Source organism: Staurois parvus, unplaced genomic scaffold, assembly GCF_062004578.1.
Source record: "Staurois parvus isolate SC_StPar_1 unplaced genomic scaffold, SC_StPar_1.0 ptg000661l, whole genome shotgun sequence".
Taxonomy (NCBI): domain Eukaryota; kingdom Metazoa; phylum Chordata; class Amphibia; order Anura; family Ranidae; genus Staurois; species Staurois parvus.
Window position 1 is genome coordinate 1,071,147 of NW_028318457.1, and position 21,849 is coordinate 1,092,995.

The 21,849-nt window shown below is 41.5% G+C and overlaps 1 protein-coding gene across 5 annotated transcripts in view; it reads left to right on the forward strand.

The window, feature by feature from the left end:
* The window catches only part of HPS4 (HPS4 biogenesis of lysosomal organelles complex 3 subunit 2), a 72,368-nt gene that overhangs the window by 36,933 nt on the left and 13,586 nt on the right, over nucleotides 1-21,849 (forward strand). For all 5 annotated transcript variants that reach the window (XM_089651729.1, XM_089651728.1, XM_089651731.1 and 2 more), the window contains 3 exons: nucleotides 12,583-12,613; nucleotides 15,047-15,143; nucleotides 16,542-17,436. In XM_089651729.1, coding sequence (XP_089507855.1) covers nucleotides 12,583-12,613; nucleotides 15,047-15,143; nucleotides 16,542-17,436 — 1,023 coding nt within the window. The remainder of the gene's footprint in view (nucleotides 1-12,582; nucleotides 12,614-15,046; nucleotides 15,144-16,541; nucleotides 17,437-21,849) is intronic.

The window sequence follows — 21,849 nt, forward strand, 5'->3', positions numbered from 1 at the left end:
AGATTTCCAAACCTTTGAAGTTGGAATAGCAGCTAATAGGATTGATGTGCATATGTTTGCATGGCCTTTGCCATCATTTCCATACATGTGATGAGCAGATGAGAGGTCTGTCATCCACCTAGTGAGAGGCATTGTTCTGTCAGCAAACGGATAATTTCTGTGTCTTGTGGTTTGATCTGACTTTATCCATTTAGTGTAAACTAATTAATCCTATCAGTACTGTTTGCACATCCAGCCTTTGTAAGAGCCGATCTCTGTGCAGGAATGTGTGAGGCCAGCTCCAGCATTGAAGACTAAAATAAGGGATATAATACATGTAGGGTGCAATTGAAACTTGATGGAAACCTCTAGAAACTAATTTTTGTCTTTCGTTTTTTTCTGCCCAAATTACACTTTTTTTCAGCTGGTCTTGCTCTTCTGTCATATGGTACCTAATTGGGTGTTCCTATTGTTACTGACAATATTACTGCATTTATTATATTCTTTTACCCACGTTCCACCTATAATCCTACTGCTCACAACTCCAACCTGAGGCTTTTGAGCCTTCATTCCTATGGGTCTAAACTTTGGGAGCTATATTATCATCTGTATTTAAAAATACAGCTAAAATGTCTGCATAGTTTCCTTTGTCCTGTGCCATCTCCAGTGATAATTCCACTTACTTCAATGTAAACCCACCCATCAAGATTCAGAGTCCACAGTAACAGGCAATGAAGTGAGCATGTTCTCACAAAGTGCTTCGCGTTGTGATGCTCTCCAGCCTTCTTTTCTCCTGGAGTAATTGGGTCTGGTCTTGGATACATCCCAAGCATAGGTTTTCTTTCCAAAGAAGAAGATTTTGTCCATGCTCGAGAATTGAGATCAAAGGGACATCCTGTAATGAGATTCTCATTGAGAGTTCTAGGCCTCATTGTAGCCTTTTTCAAGGGTTTAACTATTGCTCAGTTCCATTCAAGAGCTCTCCAACACAGCATCCTGTCGATCTGGAACTGGCATGCTTCTTCTCTCAACCTACCCATGCTCCTGTCCAGCCAAGCAAGGGACTCCCTATTTTAGTGTATTTCATGCCCTGCCCTAACCATAGGGAATTCTTTCCTTCCCTTTCACTGGAAAATGATAACAATAGATACTGATCTTTCAGGCTGGAGACAAATGTTCTAGAACCTCATTGTTCACCGAACCTAGTCACTGGTGGAGGCCAAGCTCCCAATCAACATCCCTCAGTTCAGAACAGTTCAGTTAGCTCTACAACATTCCTCCCCCCCTTTTGTGAGCAGTCAAAATGCAGTTATACAAGGCCATGGCTGTGGTCTACATCAGCCATCAAGCGGTTACCCAAGGGTGGAAACTCACCACCCAGTGATCACTGCAGTCCACATCCCAGTAGTGAAAAATTGGAAAGTGGACTATCTCAGACGCCACTCCCTGGATCAAGGGAAATGAGCCCTTCACTCAGACATTTTCAGTCAGGTATGTCAAAAAAAGGGTACTCTGGCTGTACACAATCCTAGCTTCTAGATTCAACTAGAAACTTCCTCTGTTTGCAGCCAGGACCAAAGAACCAAGGCTCTTCTAGCCTTAGCCTCGTATGCCTTAATAATTTGCTGCTCTCAGTTCAGTGCAAATCCTGCCTCATCTGCTCAAAAAAGATAGAGCTAGAGAGGAAAACGGTGATTCTAATTGCACCAAACTAGCTCAGAAGTACCTGGCACGCAGACAGACATACTCCAACATCTAACACACGATTCTTTGCCTCTTCCCAACAGGCAAGATCTGCTATCTCAAGGCCTTCTATTCCATCCTGTTTCACAGTCTCTGGCTTTCACAGCATGGCTGTCAAAGCCAAGTTGTTAAAAGAGGGGTCTCTGAGTGTGTTATACCGACCATACTAAAAGCAAGAAAAGCCACTTCCAGGAAGATCTACTCTCATACCTAGAAAACCTTCTTTGCCTGGTATACACAAAGGCACTTAAATCCCAGAAATGTCTTGCATTTTGACCTCTCACCTCTGGCTTTATTTGCCCTTGTAAAAAAACATTTCTTCAAGGTGTATCTAACATTAAGCCCTCCTTGGGATCTCAGCTTGGTTCTCTCTGCCCTGCAGAAACCACCCTTTGAAGCAGTAAGGGATATACCCTTAGAAGATCTTTCCTGCAAAGTAGCCTTTTTTGGTTGCTATCACATCAGTCAGACGTGTCTCTTAGTTGTAAAAGGAGTAGTAGTTGCCATAAGCAGAATACCAAAGTAGGTAATGAACATCCAAGCAGTTTAGCTCATGTGTAAAATCACATATTTTTATTAATCCCTTGTAGGGAAAAAAGGATAATATCCCTGGATGGTGACATATACAATCACTGAATACACATTAAAAACAAGGACAGACAAGCAATCCGGATTGCAACATTAGAATTTTCTGGTGGTTTTCAATAAAGACTGGTTTGAGATATAAAGCAGCATTGTTGCATAAAATGCCAACTTCTGCCATGTATCAAAAGGCTTAGTATTATAAACATATAAGCTATACATACATAGTAATAGCAATGAGTCAAAAAATTAGCCAAGCATGTAGCTAGATATGCATTAACTTAGGATGCGTGGGAACTGCAAAAGATGCAGATTTAAAAAAGGAAAAAATGAGTATGTCCGTTTGTAGAGTGCCAAAAGAAGATTCCATGGAATTATACAGTGTTTTATCCTTTTTTCCCTACAAGAGATTAATAAAAATTTGATTTTACACATGAGCTAAATTGCTTGGGTGTTTATTACCTGTTTTGGTAGTCTGCTTATGGCAACTACTACTCCTTTTACTATATATTATTTTTTGGTTTACACCCACACCAATATTAGGTGCAATCTTTGAGCTCATCAATAGGTTACCCCACCTAACACTTTGTGGTATATTTATATTTTTGAGTACTTGTGTCTCTGAGTTGGCAGCTTTTTCCTGTAAGGAGGACATCTGCTGCAAAATATCCTAAGAATATTTCTCTTCATTGCTGGACTAGTCAGTCATTAGTCTTCAATGTTGCAACTTTGATAAGACAGATGGATTCCCTATTTGTCCAGATGTCAGGATCTCTCAAGGGACATGCTGCTTCAAAGTCCACCATCGTGAGATGGATTAGAAATCCAATCGCTAGAGATTACACACAAGGGAATATCTCCTCCTGCACTTGTCTCCATTCCACTAGATTGATGGGATTTTTCTGGGCATTTTGACACCAGGTTTCAGTAGCCCAGCTGTGTAAGGCCTCTACCTGGTCCTCTGTTCATACCTTTTCAGGGTTCTACCACATGGATATCCAGTCTTCTGCGAAGGCAGCTTTCAGCCTCAAGGTTTTTGCAGTGGCTCTTTGAAGTTGGGTCCTTTCTTATCCTTGTTGTTGTTGGGTCTGTTGGCAGTTCTGTTTGTCTCTCTGGAACTCTCCCTCCTCATTGGCTAAGACAGCAGTGGTAGCCATTGCCTCCAGCTGTTGTCAATCACAGCCAGTGAGCCAATAAGGTAAAAGGTGCGTGTCCAAGCCATGGCTTTGTGTGTGAATATAAAGTCAGGAGAGGCTTCCATCTTGTGCACTGTTGTGGGGAGAACAGCTGGGATGCTTCCCAAGAAACAAACCTGCAGATTACACCAGGTGGGTGACTATCCAATGTAATCTGCAGGGCCCCACTATCATTTTGACAGCTGATCCTGTTCTTTTTCAGGCATGCAATTGCTGACCTATTATTAAAATGGTAACTGCCTAGCTGTCTTTGGACTCTGCATTTCTTTTGCTGACCTGGAATGTTACCTGGTCAGGAAACTTATCTTTCTAAAGGCTTAAAATGTGCAAAAGCCTAGGCATAATCACACTTGATTCTCCTCCATCTCATCATGCCGCTTTGGGTACCAAGAGACTTGTTAAGTCTATAAAAGGCATTCCTTATTCATAAACAAATAAAATGGGTAATTTATGGTGATTGGGTTAACCCTGAAAAGATTTTCACTCCTTAGAGAATCGTTGCAAAATGCTATCCAGTGGAAAAAGAGTTCACTAAAAAGCAGTCAGTTTTGGTAGTAGACTCTGCCGTCTCAGTCTTAAACATATTACTGTTCCTATAGAAGATGTTCTTTGATTTAAAGATTCTGCTGATATAAAATTTTAGGTGCTTTTACGAGGTGGTATCAAAAAGTTTTGAGACTAGCTTTGTTTACAAGACAGTACTTTGTTTATCTATGTTTACACACGATCACCTGCAAAAAAACTCCCTAGCACAGCAATACAGCGATCCCACAGTTCCTGCCACTTCTGGAATGTGTCCTGGAAGTCTTCATTTCATAGCGTGTCAAGCACCTTTTGCTATTCTGAATCTCCGCAATGTTGTCAAACAGCGCCTTTGAGCTGGATCTTCATGTTTGGAAAGAGGGCGAAGTCCACTGGGGCCAAATCTGGAGAGTAGGGTGGGTGTGGAAGTGAGATCATTGCAGCCTGGGGTCAAACTTGGCAGCAACACGGTGCATGCTCAAATCACATGTGAGGATTGTCTGGACTTTTCCATATGACACACTGACAATGGCAGAAGTGTTGTGGATTGTTCTTTGACGATCATCATGCACAAGTTGCCAAATGGTTTCGACATTTCAACATTTTCGGGGGTTGAGCTTGTTGAAGTCCTTCGTGATCTCTCGTCATCTTCCGGTGATGTTCTTCCACTCTTGAAGCATGCATGCCATTCAAATCACCTCATTGCAGCAACCCTGTAAACTTACCAAATCATGTCAAACATCTCTGTGGCAAATTTGCCCATTTTCTCTTTGCTCTTTGTTCTAACTTGCTGTGCATGATGAAATAGCAGGTGTGGTTACGCATGTGGTAAGATTAGCACCAGTTGCACAGCTCCCAATGTACACAGGACAGCATCTTTTGGCACACTGACTTCTGAAGGTCGGTGCTCCCTGTGATTGTGTGTGCAGTCTTGTGCTGCCATCTGTTGGTGTGTTACAAAACTAGTCTCAAAACTTTTTGATACCACCACATAAAGGAACTCTTTAACCTCACAGGCCTGACTCTGAAACTGGCTTTTGCCGTTATTTCTGTTTGTTAGACTGCAGCTAGTTGGATTAGGTCTTTGTACAACCAGCAGGATCCCATCTTCCAGGGCCAAACCTTGGCAGAGCAGAAACTGCTCTCTGCTTTATTCTTTTGTGTTTATGCCCTAGAACAAGTAATGACACAGATCTCTAGGATGGCTCTCATTTCTATTGATATGCACAGAATCCTATGGCTAAAAGTTTGGTCAACTAAAGCTGTTTGCAAACATCGCCTCACACATACGCCCTTTGAAAAAGGACGTCTATTTGGTGAGGTGATTGTGAAATTCATCAAAGATGTAACAGAAGGAAAAGTCATTCTTCCAAAAGGGAAGTTTCCAAAACCCCTTCCTGGAGGGACTTCTACCTCCTGAAATAGAAAAGTGCCTCATCACTCTCCTCGGGCTTCATCTTCAAAGCCAAAGCACGGTCCCTCCTTTCAGCAAGGAGTTGGAACACAAAACCTACCCAGTGCACCCCAAAACCCTCTTCACAATGAGGGGGTGCTTAATTCCTAGTGGGGGCTTCAGTCATTTTCAACACTAAGCCTGTTAGCTGCTAGGATGTGTGTTTTAGGCTCCCAAAACTGGAGTGGAAAGGTGCTTTTAAAGGCTTCAGCAAAGCTGCTTAAAGTGGTATTAAACTCAAAACCTTAAATGAAACATATTGCAGCTTACCAATCCTTATATGTGGTGGCTGCATTAGTTTTTTTTCTTTTTAAGGCGTTTGTTCTCTGTTTTCACCTGTTGATGTGGCCAGTTACATACCTCCTGTATTAGAGTGCCTCCACTTTGGATGAAGGAGCACAAGGGCAACTTTGGACAGCAGAATTATCAGTCTGGGGGATCGGAGTGTTAGATGTGCTAGCAGATTTAGATACACTAACAAACTGAAGCTGAACTCCAACTAACCTTTTGTAAGCAGTTACAGCAACAGTTTTTTTTTTTCATTTTGGAATAAAGGTTTTATATAAATAAAAGATGATCAATGTACGCACCCCTGCCAGTGGTAAATGGTTTGTCTCAGTCCTGTAAGAGGTATATCTGTGCCACTAGGATAACTTGTTCTGTTGAAAAACATTTACTGGAAAGATCACCAGGTTATTATAAAAAAAATGCCTAAAAAAGAAAACTAATGCAGCCATCACATTATTATTATATAGGATTTATATAGCACCAACAGTTTTTGCGTCACTTTACAATATAAAGGGGGACAGTAAAACTACAATACAGTTCAACACCGAAGGAATATGAGGACCCTGCTCATGGAGCTTACAGTCTAAAGGAGGGGGGAGATGGTACAACAGGTAACTACTTTCTGGGGATGATCTGATGGAGATGACTTAAGTACAGTTCTTAGGTGGAGGTGAAGATGGGGTAGGTTTCCCGGAATGACTGAATTTTCAAAGATCACCTGAAGGCAAACAGGGTGGGGGCTGACCAGACATACTGGGGTAGGGAGTTCCAGAGGATGGGAGAGGGTCTGGAAAAATCCTGGAGGCGAGCATGGGAGGAGGTGACAAGGGAGCTAGAGAGCTAGATGTCTTGGGAGGAGCGAAGCGGACAATTAGGACAAAATCTGAATGTGCGGTTGGTGATATAGCTAGGGGCAGAGTTGTAGATGGCTTTGTATGTTGTGGTTAGTATTTTGAATTATAAAAATTTGGCTAGTGGAAGCCAGTGAAGAGATTAGCAGGGGCCGGTGTATAAGTCTAGCAGCAGCAGCATTCATAATAGGAAAGTTAGTGTTGGAGGGTGAGAACATTTTAACCCCTTCACACCGGCGCCTCCTGGCCCTTTAAGTGTTTCAGAAGCCAGAAGGGCGGGTTTCAGGGTCATGTGACCTTCGTGATATACCGTCACGGTGGTCACATGATCGGGAAAGGTCCCGATTGAAAGAGGAGATCGGGACCTTTCGGTGAGTACCAGACATGTGTGTTGGGAGCACGCAGGGCGCACGCTCTCGGCACATATGTCCTTTTTTAATTGAACTCAAATGTGCGGCCACTCAGCGTCTAGGCCCAGACGCCAGGAGGCTGCACATTTGCGTTTGGCCGGCGTGAAGAGGTTAACCACTTGAGCTCCTGAGGATTTACCCCCCTTAATGACCAGGCCTCTTTTTGCTACTCGGCGCTGCACTAATTCAACTGATAATTGCGCGGTCATGCAATGCTACACCCAAACGAAATTTACGTCCTTTTTTTCACACAAATAGAGCTTTCTTTCGGTGTAATTTGATCACCTGTGCGATTTTTATTTTTCACGCTATAAACAAAAAAAGGCCAAAAATTTTGAAGAAAAACAATATTTTTTATTTTCAGCTATAAAAAATATATAGTAAACTCAAAGTTGGTTATAAATTTAGGCCAAAATGTATTCTGCTACATGTTTTTGGTAAAAAAAATCCCAATAAGTGTATATTGATTGCTTTGTGTGGAAGTTATAGCGTCTACAAACTATGGTATAGATACTGCAATTTACGCCATTTTTTTGCTATACAGCGCTGCACTAGTTTAATGGACAATTGCGCGGTCATGCAATATGGTACATAAATGAAATTTACATCCTTTTTTCCCCAGAAATTGAGCTTTCTTTTGGTGGTATTTGATCGCCTGTGCGGTTTTTATTTTTTGCGCTATAAAAAAAAAGGCTGACAATTTTGAGGAAAAAAAACCAATATTTTGGACTTTTTGCTATAAAACATGTCCAGTAAAAAAAAAATGCAAATGTAGCAGGCTCCTTGTACAAGAGGATTCAGAAGGAATCACATGTTCAGCAGTCAGTCCTTTATCTCTCTCTCCTGTTTGTAAAACCTGGGCATTCTGCCAAGTTGATGACTCATCCACTACACAGCAAAGAATGCAGGGAAGGGGAGGAAGCAGGAAGTGAAGGGGAGAACAGGGAGACACGAGGCTGGAGAAAAGACAGGGACACGTGGAGCCCGTCCAAGCAGAGGAGGAGGCACTACAGCACTCAGCGCGGATAGAGGGACCCTGCTGTGTGTTCAGAGTCTGGTGAGCTGTCCCACTGGAGAGAGTAAGACACACCATTTACACTTTGCATATAGACTGGGACATCCGCACCCCACTGCTGGGATCTCACCCATCCGGGGCCTTGTGCAAGCCACAGATCCCTCTGCCTGCTTTGCCCCTCACCACCAGTGTAATTGAGACTGTCTGCCCCGGGGACTGACACATACTGGGAGATTGCATCCTGCGACTGCTCCTGGTCTTGGGGTGCTTTGTGTTGCTTTTAGACACTGAGGTTGGACCCTCTCACCCAGAAACCTAGTGAAATTGGATGTAACCCACACCAGCTGAAACTCCAAAGAAGCCTTCAGCTGCTATTTACTTCATTGTAAGCACTAAACCTGCACCAACTAGAGCTCCACCGTTACAAGGACTGAAGTGGGGGAATCTGGCTTAGTAGCTTTATTAGAGGGACCTCTTTATTGCATTCTGTTCTGACTCTGAGGTGATTTTTGGCTAACGCCCCTCAGAAGCAGAATCATACACCGGTGTGGGTAAAACATTTCATTGATAGAGTATAAGTAAGTTTATTTGTTTGATATCAGTTGAATTCTGCTTAAAGTGCGACTCTGCCATCCGGAGACTCTTGGCTGTGAGGCCCTCTAGTGGCAGACCAAATTTACTGCATTGCATAAAAGAAGAAAAGTAAGTTTGGAAGTTAAAAGGGGAACCCCACCCCTCTACACTGCATTTCATTCTCCATAAAATTGTTCTTGTTTCATTTAACCCTGTGTCAGCAAATTTCTTGGCGGGGTATTTGCTATTCATTACCAGTTGTGCCAGAGGGATTGGGTTTGCTTAGGGTTGGATCTATTGAGCGCAGGACCCATAATATATTCCAGCTTGTCCCAAGGGGCAGTGCTACACAAAAATCAAATTTAGTCATAAATTTCTGCCAAAATGCATTCTGCGACATGTCTTTGCTAAAAAAAAACCAATACGTGTAAATTAATTGGTTTACGTGAAAGTTATAGCGTTTACAAATGGCGGGAAAGATACTGTGATTTGTAGGGGTTTTTTGTTATACTAATAATGGCGGCAATCAGGGACTTATGGCAGCGACAAGCGACTTATGGCGGGACTGCGGCAGACATTTTGACATTGGGGGGCACTGATTTGGGGTACTGACTTGGGGTCACTGACTGGCTCTCTGTCACTGTTTGCCGCCGATCGCCGGGACATAGCCGCTAAGGAGCGGCTGTGACCCGGCGACTGACATCTGCGGCGGTGATCCGCGGGACAAATAGGGCGGCGGCGCGCCTCGCGCGCGCCCCCTATTTGTTTACAAAACACACGTCTTAAAACGTGGTTTTGCCTGTGAGTGCCGCCCTGCCGCCGTATATGTACAGTGGCTGGGCGGCATGCGGTTAAAGAAGGGGGGAAAAAAAGGCTGAGGGAAAGAGATGTGAATCTAAGAATTGGTAAGCTGCAATATAATAAATGTTTGCTTTGGGGTTTAATACTGCTTTAATGCTGACATTGCCAATGCTTTGTGCACACACTACCAAGTGAAGCTCATATGTTCAGTGCTCAGCATAAATGAGTACACCCCTTTTGAAAAGTAAGATTTTAATTAATATCTCAATGAACACAAGAACAATTTCCAAAATTTTGACAAAATTGAGTTTTAGAGAACATTGTTTAGCTCATTACATAAAAATAAGGTTAATAATTTAACTTAATTACAAAATCTTCAGTTTTACTCAATTAGTTGATGCAAAAATGAATACACCCCACAACAAAAACGACTTCATCTAGTATTTTGTATGACCTCCATGATTTGTAAGGACATCACCAAGTCTTCTAGGCATGGAATTAACAAGTTTTTGACATATTGCAACATCTATCTTTTTCCATTCTTCAAGAACGACCTCTTTTAGAGCCTGGATGCTGGATGGAGAGTGATGATCAACTTGTCTCTTCAGAATTCCCCATAGGTGTTCGATTGGGTTCAGATCAGAAGACATACTTGGCCACTGAATCACTTTCACCCTTTTCTTCTTCAGAAATGCAACAGTGGCCTTAGATATGTGTTTTGGATCATTGTCATGTTGGAAAAGTGCATGACGACCAAGGAGATGAAGTGATGTAGCATCTTCTTTTTCAATATAGAGCAGTACATCTGTGAATTCATGATACCATCAGTGAAATGCAGCTTCCCGACACCAGCAGCACTCATGCACCAAAGGACAACACTGCCACCACGTTTCACTGTAGGCATCATGCATTTTTCTTTGTACTCCTCAGCTTTGCGACGCCATACAGTTTTGAAGGCATCATTTAAAAAAAAAAAATGTATCTTGGTCTCATCACTGCAGAATACAGAGTCCCAATAGTCTTCCTCTTTTTCAGCACGGGCCCTAGCAATTTCTAGGCAGGCTTTTTTGTGCATGGGCTTTAGGAGAGGCTTCCTTCTATTTCTTTCTCAGGCCTTGTGACATTTCTCTTCCATGTGGTGCCATTGCTGACAGCATGAAATGGGAAGGAGTTTTCTTTAAGTAACGCCCTTTTATAATCAACTATCTGCTAGACACCTCTTTAATGAAAAATTAGACTCACTTGTAGTTGAATTCTTGTTAATTAGGATTTTGTTGTCTAAAATTTAGCTTTGCTCCTAAGACTTTCATTGGGGTGTATTCATTTTTGTAACATGGTCTTGAATGAATTTGTTAGGAAAAATACTTTTTTGTGTGTGCAAATTAACAAATCGTGTTTGCAATCAATGGCCTGCATTTGTGGGAGTATTTTGTAGTATAGTGTCCCATTGAAAATGTTGATTCTGAAATGAATGTAAAGGTTTTCTGACATCTGTTGGGGTGTACTCATTTATGCTGAGCACTATACAAGGCCTTAGCATTTTGCTTGAAATTGGTTTTTAAAGTGATTCTAAAGGCTTATTTTTTTAAGAAAAAATAAACATGTCTATACTTACCTGCCATGTGCAGTGGTTTTGCACAGAGCTGCCTGGATCCTCCTCTTCTTGGGTCCCCTGCTGGCCCTCCTGGCCCCTTCCTCCTGTCGGGTGCCTCCACAGCAATTAGCTTGCTAGAATGTATAAATCGCATGAAGGTAAAAAAAACCTTGAGCCTTTACAACCACTGTAACTGCTTTACAGAAGGTAGATCAGATCATGAAACAACAGAATACTACAGTCAAAAACCAACGCATGACTGCTTTCAGATTAAATCCCTGAGGACTACAGCCTTATTGAAGTCAGTCCACAGGATACACCACAGATACATCATCACAAATTGACCCCAGATCTCACAAACATCTATTTTACACCACTCAGAACAGAGTTTGTAAATCCGCTATAAGGTCTTGATTTAAAAAAATAATGTACAATGTTGTCACCCACACTTATCTGAACTGCTGAGTTTTTTTTTTTTTGCTGCTTGTTTCTAATGTTCTAAGAAATGTAGCATTCTGTGGTGAAAACTAGTTGGCATTACAGATCTGTGCACAAAAGCATTTATTTAAATATATTTATCAGTGGTCACAAATGATATAAATCCTCTCTCTGTGCACCAAATTCCTTTGCAAACTAAGGTATTACTCCGTAAAAGCAGCAGCAGCATCATCACTGTGCTGTACGTAGCCTGTGCACATAGCAGAGCTGTGGGAGGGACACAGCAGGCTCCACCCACTGCCTGCAAAAAGTACAGGAGGCGGTGGAGACAAGACAGGATGGGCTGCGGGTGGGGTTGGAGGCGGTCCTGGGCAAGGTTGGGTGGGGCAACTGGTGGAGAGTAAGGTTTGTGCCTGGCTAGTAGGTCTAGACTCAACATTTTAAGCCCTGTACTATAGAATGTGTTGGTCACTTCTGAGCGATTCACTGTACCAGTAGGCAAGCTATGAAAATGTTGAGTATTCATTTTAGGACTAAAGCTGCAGGTTATCCCGGTATAACCAATTGAAGTCTTGTGACATACGGGTACATTGCTGGTTATCAAGTGGGTATCCTCTGACTTGTTGTTTAGTAAGGTGTTAAAAAATAAAAAAAAGAAATCTCATGGTAACTCACCCTGTGTAATGCACACACTATACAGTATACTGTAGATATTCTGATTTGTACTTCATTCAGTGACTGTACATATGTTGTGCATGGAAGTCTTTAGCTTTCAATAAAAAAAAGTATTTGATTTAAAAAAAAAAAAAACAAATGCCAGAAATTATAACAGAACACATAAAACATGACATGATGCAGCTAGGACATGCAAGGTGAGAGACAAATGACGTTGATACAAAAATGTATTTACAGTTAAGTGGTTTTCTTTTTTTTTTCCCTGTGTGCGTCATTTTTCTTATGTGTTTTATTCAATTATGACATTTCCGTTTCTTCTGAAACATCCATTACTATTTTTTTTTTTTTATGTGACTCATACTTTTTGTTAGCTTCTTGATGTATTCTATTCTGAGGTTTGCTAGTATCACAAAGGATTGATAAAACAAAGACATTGACTTCATAACTGTGTTCTCTTTGCAGTCACCACCAGCATGCAGCTATCAAAGTCCTGGTAAGAATGCTGATCAATTGTGGATGTAGTAATGGGGGGGTGGGGGAGTTATATTCTGTGGTGACAATTTATTTACTCTGAGATCAGCAGCTCACACGAATGAACCTTGCACTTTATTTATTGGACAGCTTTCATAATTCTCTCTTGACAGGTTTCTTTGGTTATCTTTCTTTAGAAGAGGTTTTTTTTAACTGTACTTTGTTTTCATATGGTTTAAATCCAGCTTTGGACTTACTTTGAATTTTAGTGAGGATGATAGAACCCTTGTTGGTTGTTTGCTGATAATCCAGAGCTCTATTAGTTATTTTGCATCTGTGACATTATTTTCACCAGACTCAAAGTGAGAAAAACTCTCCAACAGAAATACAGACAGAAATAAAATTACTTTTTTATATATGGAAAAGGAAAAGGCTCAAAAAGTGCTTTTAATTTTTAGTTTTGTCTCGGCATACACATTAAAGGGACTTTTACTGTAGATATTTACATTGCCCCCCCTAAGGCAACCCAGTCGGTTGAGCAAAAATGGAAAAAAAAAAACAATTAAATTCCCCTATACACACATTCGAGGTGGATGAGGGAATCCTCCCCCTGTATTATTGTGTTCTGGCAGTGGGAAGCCTTCCCTGCCATCAGAATACAATGATCAGTGCTGTTAGCCATACCTGGGGGCACTGATTGATTGGAGAAAAACCCGATGGTTGTACAAAAGCTGATTGGTAGATCGACTTTTCTACAACCAGAGTGCCCACACATGAATTTGCCCACTCCCTTCTGAACCGGACGAATTTTGATCCATAAAAATATAAGAAGTGCGGCGCTAATAAATATGTGTCAAATGAACCAAAACACAAATATGATAAATAAGCAAAAAATTAATACATCAGATAAATAATAATGTCCAAGTAAAACGCAGGATCTTGCATGAAGTAAAAAGAACCAGGATCCAACAGTAAAATTGCGCACTCACCGGACGCGCTATAAAAAAGCGCATATGTAGTATGACCACTGGAAATCCCTCATCATGCGGGGACAGTAGATAGCCATCCAGGAACAGGTGATCTCAGTGTAATGGACAACTTCCAGATCCAGAAATCCCGTTTAGACTGGGTGAATGATAAGTAAGGGACTCCCTCCGGTGGTGAAGATGAGAAATGGAATTTCCTGAAATATGTTAGCTCCAGATAGGAGCCAAAAAACACCTCATAGTGTAGTATGTAAAAAGCAAAAACGTTTATTCCAAAAATTTAAGAACTTAAAACAGGACAGAAACACTGTGACAGTGAACAATGAATGGGAGTGTAACTGACCCAAAAGTAAGATGGCCGCCGGGCCTCCTCGTGGCTCCAGGCGGCTGAATGTCACGCTCTGCTGGCTCCTGGAGGAGGTGGAAGTTGGATCTGGATCTGGAAGTTGTCCATTACACTGAGATCACCTGTTCCTGGATGGCTATCTACTGTCCCCGCATGATGAGGGATTTCCAGTGGTCATACTACATATGCGCTTTTTTATAGCGCGTCCGGTGAGTGCGCAATTTTACTGTTGGATCCTGGTTCTTTTTACTTCATGCAAGATCCTGCGTTTTACTTGGACATTATTATTTATCTGATGTATTAATTTTTTGCTTATTTATCATATTTGTGTTTTGGTTCATTTGAGACATATTTATTAGCGCCGCACTTCTTATATTTTTGTGTATTTTGAGGGTTTTGCTGTGATTACCTTGAGTGCATTGGCTGCTGCTGAGAGAGCGCTCACTTTTTTATTTTTTCTCTTTTGGGAATTTTGATCCATGTATGGCCGGCTTAAGCTATCACCAATATGAACCATTCTTTTGACTCCTAACAAGTATGCTGACCAGGTAAGTAAGTCAGAGAAAAGGCAAAAGTCCTTTTGTATATGTTAGTGACTCAAAGATAGTGGAGTCAAAGGTACAGCATGACATCATATTTTCAGAAGAGTTTTGTTTTAGTGGTCTCCATATTTAGTCATTATAGGATTAGTTTAGTGGTGAAAACAATAAGCGTTCCAAGTGCAGGATTCAAGTTTTTTTTCATGTTGCCATTCCCCAGAACTGAGTCTGGTGTCTTAGGATGCGGATGTGCAGATAACAATATTAATGGGTCATATCAACTTTCTTTAGTTAACATTGGTTAAAGATCTTTCTGGGCCTCAGCCAATGAGACTTATCAAATCTCTTGAATGACAAAAAAAACAATGCTTTCACCCACCCCACAGTTACCACAAATAAAACTTAAGTTGTCTTTACTTTAGCAAAAACTTTGCGTCTCTGTGCATGTCAGTGCATTTTGTCACAAAACCCAGCACCAATATATGCTAAGCAGGATGTTTCCTATCTGCAAAGTAGCCGCTGTCTCATGAGTGTCTTGGATGTGCTAATGAAAGCTAATTAATACTTATGCTTTAATTTTATAGATGCTTTCTTACCACAAGATGTCTACATGATTCCAGTATATCTAATGGAAAAGGAAGCGACAGCACTGCGGCAGTACCCTGTCCAGTGGATGACCAGGTAGTGAAAAGATTCAGACTGAAGTGTTGGCCTAACCAACTCTGACTCATTGCTTTTTATGTCACTGAGGAGTTCTGATGAAGTTGAACCAGGAATTTCATCGGAGCTCCTCAGAGACATAAAAAGCCACACCTCCACCACACCTGAGCATAATGGGTAACAGAAATCTTTTTTCCATTGTCCAGAACGGAGTGGAAATGAACGTGAATGTTACTGGGAACTTGGGTGTATAGATCATGTTGCCAGAGATATGAGAAGCCAGTGGGTGACTCATCCTGGAGACTAGCCCAAAAGCAAAATATCTGTTGTAAGAGTACAAACTCTTTCTAATTTTGCTGAATTAAACTGAACCTGTGCTTTTCTTGCAAGGCAAACAACAAGTTCACTTTAATGCTACATAACGTACACTCTCTTGATCATGTGATGTACTCTGCTTTAGGGCTTAGAACTATCATGGGAACATGGGTAAAATCATGTAATCTCCAAGTTGGAGTTTCTTCTCTTCTCTCCTGCAAATTGCTTAGCAAGGGCCATCCATTTGTCTGACGAAGCAATGGTCAATCCATTTGTCTGAGGTAACGTGGAGAAGAAGCTTTCTGTAACTGGCTTGGAGTCTACACAGGGCTTAGGACCCTCTTCCCACCTCAATGTAGCAGTACTGAGCCCAAGAATGACTGACCACCAGCGCTGTCATGTAGAGATAAGCAAATTAAATCACATACTTCCTCATACCAAGCAAGTAAAACAGCAGGACAGTGAAGAGATGTTTAGCAAATGGATAGACCAGCACCAAGTGAACTTCTTGCTTTTGACTTGCATGAGCAAAGTACAGGTTCAGTTTAAGACTGTGTTGCTGCTGTTTGTATGCTATACATTTTCTTACTTTCAAATAATGGCAACATCCCCAGTACTGTATAATGTATGGAAAATCAGTGGTAGTCAGTGCCTGGTGTTCTTTTTACATTAAGCAATGGGTTTGTTCTTCATTCATTCACATGCCTGGTGTTCTTTTTACATTGAGCAATGGGCCTGTTCTTCATTTATACATATCGAAAATGAAGAGGTTACTAAAGTTACTAAAATTCTTGCACGACAGAATAAAAATTCGGAAGTGATGTAATGTTTTGTATTGTATTTTCATCCGAAAACTGTACTAATGAAATTAAAATCGTACGCTCTGGTATCATATGAGAAAAATTTTCATGCTTGTCCTTAATTTCGGACGAAAGCTGTGTACTAATGGTCAGATTATTGTACGATCACTTCAAAAGCTGTATTTTTCGTATGATTTTCTGATTGTGTGTACTAGGCTTTACAGTCCACGTTTATATGTTCTGCCTTTGTTACTTTACAACATTACTTTACACATCAACATGCTGTTGCTTTGCTTGCCTTTAGAATACCAAGTTTTTCAAGGAGAACATCTAGCATGTCCCACAGCCTCAGTGAAGAAGCACAGATCAATCAGTCGCATATTTCAGACACAGACTTCCTAGACGAAGAACAAATGCAGGAGGAATCTTCTTTGACAATGACTAATCTTTTAGAGGACTCTGTGGGGATTGTCACTAGTGAACAGGAGAGTGTTATCTCAGAAACAGAGTTTGTCAGTACTACGGTGCCTACTGCGATACAAGGCTCCTCTCCAGTACATTGTACACATCATACAGGTGATAAAATAGAGCAAGAGTCTATAAAAGTAGGTGACCCTGACAATGTATTCATTGATACCAATCTGGAAAATGTTCCTCAGGTGGCTTTTGGTGACCAACCAGGGCATTTATCACAAAGAGATTTTGATCTCAGAAGTGGCTTCTTGTCCACAGGAAGTTATGTAACATGTTATTCTACAGATAATTTGGAGAAGAGCAGCCCTGAATCAGACATCTCCAACCTTGAGGACAGCACTGACACAGTGAAAGCACAAGTTACAGAAGGCCATAAAGAGCCTCCAACTATGGAAAATTCTCCTGAAGACCATCAAGCACATTTACTTAGTACAGTTGTGAGTTCAACAGAATTATTGGACATTACAGAAAGTGACACCCATGTCACTAAAAAGGGTAGCACAGAAATAATTACACAACTGAATGAAATCAGAAGTAATCAGAACAATCTGTCACACAGAACCTCTAGTATCACAGACTGGACGTTAACACTGGACTCCAATCCATCAATCAGCAGCCCCAAACTGGTTAAGATGGTTTTATATGTCCATAATGTGAATGGCTTAGTTCTATCATTAATAGCGGAAAATTATTTCAAAAACATCAAGGAATCCATTCAGGATGTGGTAAGTGTTATCCTGTCTACATCTACAGTACACAACACACAGTTTATATGGCAAGACATATTTCTTTCATGTTCATTGAAGGACACAGGAGTTCAGATACAGTTGAGTTATACTTATGCCTACAAGAGGATAGGACACTGGCAAGCAAAAGAATCACAAGCTAGCCATCCCAGTATATCCCCTTCTCTACCCATCATGTTTTTTTTCTATTGTCCTGGGGGTATGGACATATACACTCCCAACTTATCTGAGCAAAGTCTAACCAATATTTTGTGTTTAGCTTTTTTTTTTTTCTTTTTTTTATTTATGGATTCCTCTTTCATCAACTTCAATAACTCCTTGTCACATCACTGCTTGGATTGGTCTCTATATAGCAGCTATCCAGATCTGAGTTTCCTCAGCTTAGCTTTACTAGGACCCTGCTGGACTGGATGTGCAAGACTAGCCTGGAATGTGACCTTTTAAGCACTGGGCTTTTTTAAGCAGTTCTAGGGGTGTTAACTACATATCCTCTGAAGGATGTGGGATCTGGAACTCGGTAACCCAATTGTTATTTGGTTTTCGTGGGAGGCTTTCTCCGCTCTGTTAGGTGGAGCTGAGTTCTTGACCCTGTCCTCTGGGACCACAATATCCACTCTGGACTTTTTAACTACGTTTGTCTCAACTTACACATCGATCGCAGAGGATTTTAATGCATTCCAGTGTCATCCCCTACAGAGTCTATCTCTGACCCTCTAGAGGTTTTAGCTAAGGTCAGACCACTGGTCCCTGTGACTATCTCTAACTCAGAGTGAGAGTGGTTTCTTTCTGCAGAGACTGTTTTTGAAGCATCTCAGTCACCTGCTATCACCCCAGATTTACAGGATGGTATATTGAATCTTATCACTGTCGTGCCCTATATTTGGAATCTTTAAGGGCTACTACAAACTTAACCTTTACATCTGCTGTTTGAGGCATTCTTCTAGACAGACTGGAAGTACCCTGAAGGGTCTGGGGCCCTACCTGAGAGTGTACTGAAATGTTCCCTTTTCAGAAGGAATTCATTAGATGGTGTACTGTTCTCACTGTGGATCAACCTGTATACCACCTAATTAGGAACACCACTATTCAGGTTGACGTTTTTCTTACCTTTTAAGTTTCTGCTAAGAGACCGTTAGAATCCCTCCTCAAATCTCAGTTTAAGCTTAGTTGGTAGTATAAAGTAACTATAAAACTCCAAGAGTGCTGGTGTGCTTAATACAAAGAACATTAAAAATAAAATATAATATTTTAAATTGGTTGTAAAGGCTCAAGGTTTTTTTTGTAAAAAACCTGATTGCAGCAGTGCCCAAAGCCCTGCCACTATTTACCTGAGCCTCATTGCAATCCAATAATGTGCAAGACAGCCTCGGTTGTCTCAGGTCTCTGCCTCCTCAATGGCTGAGACAGCAAGCGGGAGCCATTGAGGAAGGGGGGGGGGGTGCAAGCCGCTGCTCCTTTTGTGAATGGATAGATGGAGTAGTGGATGCCCCATAGCAAGCTGCTTGCTGTGGGGGCACCTGACGGGAGGGAGGAGCCAGGAGAGCCTGCGGAGGACCCGAGAAGAGGAGCATCCAGGCTGCTCTGTGAAAAACCACTGCACCCAGTAGGTAAGTATAACACGTTTGTTATTTAAAAAAAAAAAAAATGAACCTTTAGAATCGCTTTAAAGAAAGCGTCCAAATTGAAATCAATAAGTCCCAGGAGTGTGTCCATAAAATGTGTGCAAAAGAGCAAGAAAAGAGTGCAAACTGCTAGTGTTTATGTGTAAATGCTACAATGCTTTTCCTCCTTGTATAAGTTCTAGGAATGTGTCCATGAAGCTTGTGCAAAACTACAGTGTACCTCTTCCTTTGGGGCAACTCGGTAACACCATTCAAACTGCATTATAGGCGTTTTAACGCTCGGCAAACGCCTAGCAACTGCCGCTAAACCGCGCATGCGGTGTTTGCGGAGCGTTTGCCAAGCGTTGAAAAACACTCCGCAAACGCTGGACCAACAATTGCCAAACGCTATATGGGTGTTTGGCAAGCATTGGCAAAACAGCCAAGTGTGAACGAGCCCTAAGTATCCTAGACCAAGTATCTACTTTAAGCAACCTTGTATATCAATAAATTCTCCTCCAAATCCACATTGTGACAAGAAAGCCATAACAGAAACAGGTCCAGAAATAGTACAATCCCGTTTATTAAAAGTGTTAAAAACAATGCAATAAAACACTCACTGTTATGTGTGCCTCCTCTAGCACCCTAGACGTAAGCGTAGACACATAAGTCACACAGAATTGGGGTGCAAACACGTATACCTTTCAGCGGATGTGCCATATGGTTCAAAGCCCCACGTCATTACCAGGACATTGTCAGGAGCAGGTGAGTGGGTGGAAGAAATGGAGTAAAGATCACCACTCATGATGTAATGAGCCAAAGTGTATACAGACCCATATTTATTGGGGTCTATGGATCTGGTGAGTGCATTATTTGAGGGTTGTCATGAAGGATGAGGCACATTGTAGCAAAGAGGATAAGTTGCACTGTAGAATTTGCAGATCAACACACGTATTTAGAACAGCCTTTTTGCTGTTTTCCAAGTTTTATGGACACATTCATGGAACTTATTGAAGGAGGTAAAATTCATGCACAAACACTACCAGTTTGCACAGTTTCTTGCTGTTTTACACAAGTGCAATGGGCACGCTCCTGGGGCTTATTGATTTCATTTTTGACACCTTAAGTTAAGCTATTAAATGTAATTTTTAATGTTCTTTGTATTTAGGCAGCACTCTTGGTTTTACTTCTTATTACTTTGTTTTGTATATATTTTGTATTATTAGTAATCTTAATCTGTCAAGCCCTCTAAGTGTGGGTTAGTTTCCTCCATAGGGATCTCTCCTCGGCATGGGTGTACTCCTCGGAATGGTAATGGGCATGGGCGTACTCATTTCACACTTCAAAGAGTGCACAGAGAAAATGGTTAAAACCTTATGATTCAGTTGTGATGGCTTGTTAGAAGCTTCTAAACTCATGTCCCACCTTAGCATGATGTCCATGCAGATGGCTCTGTGGCTGTGCATCGTAATAGGTCACTGGGCAGTCTCCCTTTCAAACATTCAAGTGCAGGGATCCCCCTTCTAGCCTTTGGATAATTCCTTGTTTCTGGTGCCCCATTCAGTTGTTCCTTCTCATTTCCCATATTCTTTGGCTCCAGGCTTTGCATCTTCCCCATTCTGTCTGGGTTCTTCACACCTTGAGTCCCCATGTTCCAGCTCTTATGATATTTGGGGTTCTGGAGCTTTTCTCTAGCTTGGAGAGGTGGCTGAGAGGAGGGGGTTATACTGGAGGTATATTGGGAGCTTGCTTACGACTTTTCTGTTTTGAGCATGTTTTGTCCTCCCTGTAGCCTGCAATAAATCCTGACTGCAACCTCAATTACTGTGTTTGGTACAGAGTGTGTGGTAAGTACAAAATCCTGACATCTTATATGTGCAGGACACAGAAATTGATTCATAGACCATGGGTTATATATATCTACCTTCAGGTGATTAGCTGTCAGCTGGAATGGTTGATGGTAGTTGTATTTCATTCATACACAGAAGTCTGATGAATGATGCCGCTGGGTGGGTGGAGCCCCACACCCCGCATGGCTGCGTTCTTTTTCAATTGTGACGAGTTTGGAGAGTGTTGTCACAATGGAGAGTTGGGGGGATGCAGGGACTGCTGATTTAGTAATATGTTATATGTTACACCCTGAATACAGACATTATATGAAAGGTGAACTTCTCCTTTAATTACTGTGTAGCTAGGCTTTTGTCAGGTCTCATGTGGACCTGCCACAATAGCTCTCATGTGGGAGTTCTTTTCTAGCTTTAATAGTAATTGCAATGTAATGGGTTATACTCGATTCACACATCATTGTAGTCCTTGCTTTGCTGAAAAAATCACCACCTCTGTGGTGCTATTGTATGAGACTCTTAACATTCATATCCCAGAGTGCCTTGAAGACCATTTGCTACAAGGCTCTTGAGTCTAAGTCTTTGAACCGTTTGCTCAAATACTGATGCTCACACTTCTCCTTTTCGGTTGATCCTGCATCGTTCTCAGGCTTATATCCTGACCTTTTCCTGTGTGGGGTACCTGGGTTTTTTCCTGACATCACAACATTATTGTCTGTGCCTGGTCACATGTTCAGCAACATACTCTCATTAGCACCCCTCAGTTGCCACTCCACGAGAATTTCTCTCAGGTTCCGGTGGTGGACTCTTTTGGGGTAGCCCAGACTTTGGTTTCTCTCCTTAGGGTCACTAAGACTCTCCTTCTTACTACTTGGGGAGGTTAACTCCATTGCCTAGAGCCCTTTTACTCATTATTGCCATAACATATATCTCCCTGGCTTACAACC